The 8,646-nt window shown below is 38.6% G+C and overlaps 1 protein-coding gene across 1 annotated transcript; it reads left to right on the top strand.

The window, feature by feature from the left end:
- The first annotated feature begins 474 nt into the window (after positions 1-474).
- LOC118594133 (olfactory receptor 5AC1-like) lies at positions 475-1,395 on the top strand. Its single transcript, XM_036203950.1, has one exon. The coding sequence runs from the start codon at positions 478-480 to the stop codon at positions 1,393-1,395; it is 918 nt and encodes a 305-aa protein (XP_036059843.1). The 5' UTR covers positions 475-477.
- Positions 1,396-8,646: the final 7,251 nt, after the last annotated feature.

The raw sequence follows: 8,646 nt of genomic DNA, 5'->3' as shown, positions 1-8,646 counted from the left end.
ATGTCTCAAAAAAAAAAAAAAAAAAAAGCAAACACACAATCAAAAAGACATTTTAGCATAAAATGTATTATGTATTTTTCATTCTAAATTTGGTATACAATCTTTTTTCTTGCTCTCTCTCTCTCTCTCTCACACACACACACACACACACTCACTCCCCCCCCCCCCCGCCACAGACACACACACAATTTATAATAGCTGGAGATATGCATAAGACTAGATAAATTAGTGTCTATGGTCTCATTATTTGTCTTTCAAATAATTGGATGCTGAAAGTTTATATATTAAAACTGTTCAGAAAATATTTTCTGTTTATGGCATGTTTAAAAAGCAGACATATGACACCTTCCTATCTGTTGATTGTGGAGTATCTGTAGCACAGGAAAGTGGTCTTAATCCAATCCTGTTCTTACTGAGTTTTAGTCACATTTAAAAAAATCTCCTCCCTCCTTGCAGTGAGCATCTTGAGTGGGTGTGATGGAAGGAAACAGGACCCTGCTGACTGAGTTTGTTCTCAGAGGAATAACAGATCGTCCAGAGCTACAAGTCCCCCTCTTCCTGGTGTTCTTCTTCATCTATGTCATCACCATGGTGGGAAACCTTGGCTTAATCTTCCTCATCTGGAAGGATCCCCATCTTCACACTCCCATGTACCTTTTTCTTGGAAATTTAGCCTTTGCTGATGCCTGTACTTCATCCTCTGTGACTCCAAAGTTGCTTATGAAATTTTTAAATAAGAATGACATGATATCCCTGGGTGAGTGTTTCTCCCAATTTTATTTTTTTTGTTCAAGTGCAACTGCAGAGTGTTTCCTCCTGGTAGCGATGGCCTATGACCGCTATGTAGCCATATGCAACCCTCTGCTCTATCTAGTGGTGATGTCGAACAGACTCTGTGTTCAGTTCATGAGTGTGTCATATCTAATTGGACTTCTACATGCCTTACTTCATGTAGGATTGCTATTTAGGTTAACGTTTTGTAGTTCCAATATAATAGATCATTTCTACTGTGAGATTTTGCCACTCTATAAAATTTCTTGCACTGACCCATCCATTAATGCATTGGTTGCTTTCATTTTTGCAATTTTTATACAAGTGAGTACTTTTATGAGCATTATAGTTTCTTATATGTGTGTGCTCTTTGCCATCCTGAAAACAAAGTCTGAGAAGGGTAGAAGCAAAGCCTTCTCCACCTGCAGTGCCCATCTGGCATCTGTCTCTTTGTTCTATGGCACCCTCTTTGTCATATATGTGCTCTCTGGATCTGGCACAGACAATTATCAGGGAAAAATGTATTCATTGTTCTACACCATTATCATTCCTCTGCTAAACCCCTTTATATACAGCCTAAGAAATAAAGAAGTTTTAGATGCCTTGAGAAAACTCACAAAATGATGACTATTTTCTGAAAACTTAAAGGTGTTTTCTATCACCAGATTCTCTGTGTTTAAGTTCATCATAATATTTGGCCCTGTACTTTGCATATAATAGGGATTTTTTATATTATGTTAAGTAAAGCAATAAAATGTAGACTAAAATGCCTGTCTTCCTCTTCCTCCTCCTCCTCTTCTTCTTTCTTCCTCTCCCTCTTCTCCTTCTACTTTTCACTCTCCCTGTCTTTCTTCTTGTTGTTATAAAAACAGTGAAGTCTTTAAGGAAAGACAGAGTATGAATTATTTTTGAATTCAGACTCAAAGGAGAACAAAGATAATTCACAAATTATTGTCTTCATAACGTTAATAAATTATTCTTTTCCTAATACATGTGTTTGTTTATTATTGAAACAAAACTCCAAATGTATGGATTTGATTTCTTCTTTTCTTTTATTGATTATTCTTTGTTTTATAAATGTATGCATTGCACATGATCATAACTACCACCTTCTGTTGCCCGCCATCTTCCCACACCCCTGCCGATTCTCTTCTTCCTGTCCAACAGAGCCCTCCTGCTCTCATGTCTGTCTATGCAGGCATCCTCCCCTCGGTGTGTTCATGATTCCAATGACCATGCTGAACTCAGAAGGTAGTGTTTCACAGAACCCTCCTCTTCCTCTGGCTTTTTGTTTCTTCTCCCACTCGTCCATCATGTTCCTTAAGCCTGTTAGAGTTGTCCCGTTCAGGACTGTGGACTCTAGAGTTGCTTATTTTCAGCACTGTGGTCAGCTTTTTTAAACTTTGTTTTTGGAAAGTTCATATATGAATACAGTATTTAGACCACTTCCACTTGCTGTCTTCCTCATCCAATTTTTTTTTTCTGTCACCTCCATCCTCTCACATTCAAAAGCCCCATTTTGAGTCTCTGCATTAACCATTGTCTTCCACAATAAGAAGCTTCTGTGACCAAGGCTGAAAACTGCACTAGTCTATGGCTAATAATCCATCCATTTAGAAAGTAGTTTGACCTCATGTCCATTTAGCACAATAAGAAGTGGTAAATCCAACCCCGCAGGGCTTGAGACCACCCTAGCCAAGTGCTTTTGGTCATGTTTACAGTACCAGGGATGCATTCCTTCTTGGAGTCAGTATAAGATCCAATCACTAGGCCATTGATTAGCCCCTTGCAGTCATCCTGACACTAATCAGTGGACACAAATTGCTTGACAGGTGTCAGGGCCATTGATGAGTGTTTTTCCACTGCAGCATCAATAGCACCTTCTAGGACTCTGAGGGCTAGGGCTACTCAGCGGGGAGAAAGCTTCTTGCTTGTCTCCAGGCTGTTGTCTCTCTGTTCTAGGTCAAGAGTGCAGTGTCTTCAGTAATAGAGTCTTACCATGTAGTTCTGGTCAGCACCTAAGAGAAAATGCAACAACTTCGCTTTGGGATCTGCTGGTCCCTCCACCATTAACTCATGGAGAACTATCCTGCACTTGACATTGATATTTTTCCTTAAATACCCATGGATTCCAGTATCACCATTGACCAGCAAGTCAAAGTACCTCGGTTCAAATTTTTTTGTAGCTATCTATATTGTTAATATTTGTAACTAGCTCTCAAAGTGGTAGTTTTTCTTTTTTACTCAACTAAAACCTGGTATTTCAAATCTTAAATGCTTCTCTCTAATTTCCTGACATGTGATTACATAATGTGTATAACAATAGGGATAGTTTTATTTTGTAATAAGTGTATATTACACACATCACACTGTATTTGATGGAGCCTAAAAAAAGAAAATCCATAGTAGCAGTAACCTGAATATTCCACTCTTAATACTCAACATCAGACATCAGAACATTTGTACTTTTCTTCATTTGACAGTGGTTGACTTTGCCTTTTGGTTAATACTGTTTGCCTTGCATTGCAATTTTCTGTCAGATTTTTAAACGTTAGTTATCTGACAGCTATTTACATCATCCAACCACTCCCTTTTATTCCCACTCCTTTCCCTCTGTGTACCTTCTTCCTCTCTCATTACCTTAAGGCAGCAGGTTTCTCTATAGCTTTTCATTCACCCACAGTTTGGGTTTACTCTCCCACAAAATCACCTTCCCTGTTTCCACATCCCCACCCCTGTTTGCCCCTTCCCATCTTGGTATCTCTTATTTTCATTTTGTTTGTGTTTTACTGTCCACCCCAAGACTTCACCCCAAATCCCCACATCCTGCGGCTCCTCTCTAGCTTCCTGGCCTGTAAATATGCTCTCTCAACCTAAATCACAAAAATAAAAAGAATTCAAAACTAAGTCCTCAATGAGGAGTAACATGTAGAGTTTGTCTGTGTGCCTGAATTACAATACTTACTATAATATTTTTAGCTCTACCCATTTTCCTGGAACTTCCATAATTCATTTTGTTTACAGGTGAATTGAAATGAATTGAATTATGTATATATTCTACATGTTAATTTTCCACCCATAATTTTCTGACTGTCTTGGTTGATTGTATTTCCCAGATATTGTGCCCAGAACAGCAACGATCATGGGTGTTCTGATATCTCTATCAGAGAGTGTAGAGTTATTTGGGTATATGCACAGCAATGGCATAGCTGGATCTCATGATATTTCTTTTTTTTATTTGCATTTTCCTCCTTTTTTATTTATTATATATGTGTTTTAATTTTACACATCAGCCATGGGTTCCCCTGTCCTCCCCCTTCCGCCCCCATCCCCACCTTCCCCCCAGCCCCTCCCCTCCATTCCCATCTCCTCCAGGGCCAAGACTCCCCTGGGGATTCAGTTCAACCTGGTGGATTCGGTACAGGCAGGTCCAGTCCCCTCCTTCCAGGCTGAGCAAAATGTCCTTGCATAAGCCCAAGGTTCCAAACAGCCAGCTCATGCACTAAGGAAAGGTCCAGGTCCCACTGCCTGGGTGCCTCCCAAACAGTTCAAGCTAATCAACTGTCTCACTTACCCAGAGGGCCTGATCCAGTTGGGGTCTCCACAGCCTTTGGTTCATAATTCGTGTGCTTCCATTCATTCTGCTATTTGTCCCTTGTGCTTTTCCAATCTTGGTCTCAACAATTCACACTCTTACATTCCCTCCTCTTTCTCAACAATTGGACTCCTGGATCTCCACCTGGGGCCTGGCCGTGGATCTCTGCATTGACTTCCATCAGTTATTGGATGAGAGTTCCAGCTCAACTGTTAGGGTGTTTGGCCATCTGATCACTAGCCTAGGTCAGATCAGGCTTTCTCTCGACCATTGCCAGTAGTCTACAGTGGATGTATCATTGTGCATTTCTGGGGACCTCTCTAGCACTTTGCTTCTTCCTGGACATCAAAATGCCCAACAGTCCAATTAAGAAATGGGCTATATTAGCTGTATCAGTTCCTTGGTTGAATTTTTTTTGGGTCACTCATGTCTACTAACATATCATCTGCAAATAGGGAGAGCTTGAATTCTTCCTTTCCAATTTGTATCCCCTTAATCTCTTTATGTTGTCTTATAGCTCTGGCTAGAACTTCAAGTACTATATTGAATAAGTATGGGGAGAGGGGACAGCCTTTCCTTCTTCCTGATTTTAGTGGTGTTGCTTTGAGTTTCTCTCCATTTAATTTGATGTTGGCTTTTGGCTTGCTGTAGATTGCCTTTATTATGTTTAGGTGTGTTCCCTGTATTCCTGGTCGTCCCAAGACCTTTATCATGAAGGGGTGTTGGATTTTGTCAAATGCCTTTTCTGCATCTAGTGAGATTATCATGTGGTTTTTTTCTTTCATCTTGTTTATATGGTGAATTACATTGATAGACTTTCATATGTTGAACCATCCCTGCATCCCTGGGATGAAGCCTACTTGATCATGGTGGGTAATTGTTTTGATGTGTTCTTGGAGTCTGTTTGCCAGTATTTTATTAAGTATTTTTGCATCAATGTTCATGAAGGAGATCGGTCTGTAGTTCTCTTTCTTTGTTGCATCTTTGTTTGGTTTAGGAATCAGGGTAATTGTAGCCTCATAGAAGGAGTTCGGTAATATTCCTTCTGCTTCTATTGTGTGGAACAATTTAAAGAGTATTGGTATTAAGTCTTCTTTGAAGATCTGGTAGAATTCTGCAGTGAAACCATCAGGTCCAGGGCTTTTTTTGGTTGGGAGAATTTTAATGACTGATTCTATTTCCTTAGGGGTTATTGGACTATTTAAATGGTTTTTCTGGTCTTGATTTAACTTAGGTATGTGGTACCTACCCAGAAAATTATCCATTTCTTTTAGATTTTCCAGTTTTGTGGAGTAGAGGTTTTTGAAGTATGACCTGATGATTCTCTGGATTTCCTCATTGTCTGTTGTTATGTCCCCCTTTTCATTTCTGATTTTGTTACTTTGGATGCTCTCTCTCTGTCTTTTGGTTAGTTTGGATAAGGGCTTGAACTAAACAGAGAATTCTCAACAGAGAAAGTTCAAATGGCTGAAGGACATTTAAGGAATTGCTCAACATCCCTAACTATCCAGGAAATGCAAATCAAAATGACTCTGAGATACCACGTTATACTTGTCAGAATGGCTAAGATCAAAAACACAGAAGACAGCTTATGCTGGAGAGGATGTAGAGCAAGGGGAACTCTCCTCCACTGCTGATGGGAATGTAAGCTTGTAAGGCCAGTTTGGAAATCAATATGGCACTTCCTTAGAAAATTGGGAATCCATCTCCCCAACGACACAGGTATACTACTCTTGGGCATATACCCAAGGAATGCTCAATCATAGCACAAGGGCATTTGCTCAGCTATGTTCCTATCAGCATTGTTTGTAATAGCCAGAATCTGGAAACAACCTAGAAGTCCTTTAACTGAAGAATGGATAAAGAAAATATGGTACATATACATAATGGAGTACTACTCAGCACAGATATTTCTTTTTTATCTATTTGAGAAACTTGTGTACTAGCCTCCCTGGTTGTTGCACATGTTTACAATCTCTCCAAATGATCATAATTATTCCTCTTCCTCTAAGTCACATCAGAATTTATTTCTTTTTTAAGTTTATTTTTCTTTTATAATTCCACCAACTTAATACATAATGTTTTTTGTTCAAAATCCCTCTCAACATACTCTCCTATTCTCTCCAATCTCTTATCAAATTCCTTCTCCTTCCCAAGTTAATGCCCTACTGTCATGCCTTTTATGTGATGGGTAGGGTATTTCATTTAATTAGGGTTACCTAAATGAGAAAAAATCAGAGTTTATTTGAATGAGGACAATATATGAGTGGCTACACTACTGGAGAATATGACTATATTGCCCCCTGAAACTTTTAGGTGCTGTAGTTCCCCTGAGAGTGAGGTCATGTGACCTATCCCTTCATTTATGATGGAGTTATTGATGGACCCAGTCCCATGTAGGTTCTGTGTGGGTAGCCACTATTGTGTATTCATGCAGGCAATAGCTACGTCATGTCTAGAAGATGGCAATTCATATCACTTCTTCCATTCTTCAGTTCTTACATTCTTTTGGCCCCTCTTTCTACAATGCTCCCTAAGCCTTGGAGGGGTAACTTAGACATTGCATTTAAGACTGAGAATTTAAGATTCATTCACTTTCAGAGCATTGACCGTTACATGTATCTTATGAAGTGTGGCCAACTGCAAACTGAAGGCTTTCTGATCAAGGATGAGAACAGCACTTAGGTATATGAGTATAAAAAGGACAATTTTCAGGGCAGTTTGACACCATAACTGTTTACCAAATACAATCATTGGTAGGTTCCCCTATAGGGCCCATGACCTCCCCAGTCATATGCTCCTATCATATTTAAAGTGCCCAATAGGAGTTCCTTTATGGATGAGGCCTAAAATCCAATGAGAAAGGAGTTAGTTACCCCCACACAGCCATGCCACTATTGCACCAGTTTGCAAATTATGCCTGGATGGTAGGTATTACAGTTTAAATGGTCCACAGCCAGTTAAGATAAGCAATTCTGGCTTTCTCCACCAGAATCCTTCATAGCATATTCCAGCATGAAGAAAGCTAGCCAGCAGGGAGGAAGTTTCCCTGTCAGTACAAGAATGATTTATATATTTTCTGTGATCAAAGAACTTACTGTCTAACCCACATGGACAATGAAGAAGAGAGTCTGTGCAGGTCTCTGACCAATAAAAAATAGTAGTCCAGAGTCAACCTAGAAACATTTGTTTAATAACTCATGTCTTCTGAGAGCAACATTGTCTCCCATGAAGGCTATCTATATTCAAACTCCTTTTACAAATGATATTTTTAAAAACAGCATATCAACTAGAATATTTCCATAAGTCTTTTTATTCATTCTTAGATTAAATTACTGTTTTATGTGTACATGAGTTTGCCTGGGTATATGCATATGTACATGCATCAAATATATGTAGAAGCCCTTGGACACCAGAAGAGGGTTTCAGATTCCCTAGAACTGGAGTTACTGGTGCTTGTGAGCCATTTGGTGAGTGCTAGGAACCAAACCTCTCCAGTACTCCCTTCTTTCTCTTTTGAGGTTTATAATTTTTGTATTGTGTTTCATTTTGTTTTCCATAGTATATAATAATAAAGCTTATGTATATACAAATAGAAAAACATGAATGGGTAGAAGGTGGGAGTTGCATGAATGAAAATATTGCCTGTATTCACCAGTGGTCAGGGAGATTGAAGCAATTTGTTTCTTTTGTGATTTTACATATTTCTATTTCCTTTAATATTTTAAGATATTCTATTTGAGTGAACCACACTAAATCTGTTGTTTTTATATCTAAGAATTGATTGCATATGTATATCATATTGATGAATAAAAATCATCCTCCATTACATAAAGTGTGAAAGAACCTACTAAACTATTGCTAGAAGCTGATTTATCAGAACATTGGTTCAAAGGATCAAATACTATGGGAAAATTTGATAATTGTCATAAAGAACATTAATACACATATTTACATGTAATACCTACCTATGTGCCATCTAAATATTTTTCCATGGTGTATATTATGTTTGTTCAGATTCAACTTTTTAAATTTAATTTATTTAGTTTTCTATTATCAACTTGATACAGTATAAATTCTTATCCTAATAGTGAAATGTTTGATTGAGGTTTGCCCGTAATTTAGTAAAACCAAAACTTATAAGCCACAGTCATCCTAGGGTTCCCCCTGTTATATAGCCTCCCTGGTTCTGTGGGTTGCAGTCTGATTGTTCTTTGCTTTGTATCTAGATTCCACTTATGAGTGAGTACATACCATGTTTTTCCTGGGTTTGGGTTACC

This window comes from Onychomys torridus, chromosome 12 (assembly GCF_903995425.1).
Source record: "Onychomys torridus chromosome 12, mOncTor1.1, whole genome shotgun sequence".
Lineage (NCBI taxonomy): Eukaryota > Metazoa > Chordata > Mammalia > Rodentia > Cricetidae > Onychomys > Onychomys torridus.
This window is presented reverse-complemented; position numbering and strand designations above follow the sequence as displayed.

Excerpts from the sequence above, each read along its gene's own strand:
- LOC118594133 (XM_036203950.1), top strand. The coding sequence starts at position 478 with ATGGAAGGAAACAGGACCCTGCTGACTGAGTTTGTTCTCAGAGGAATA.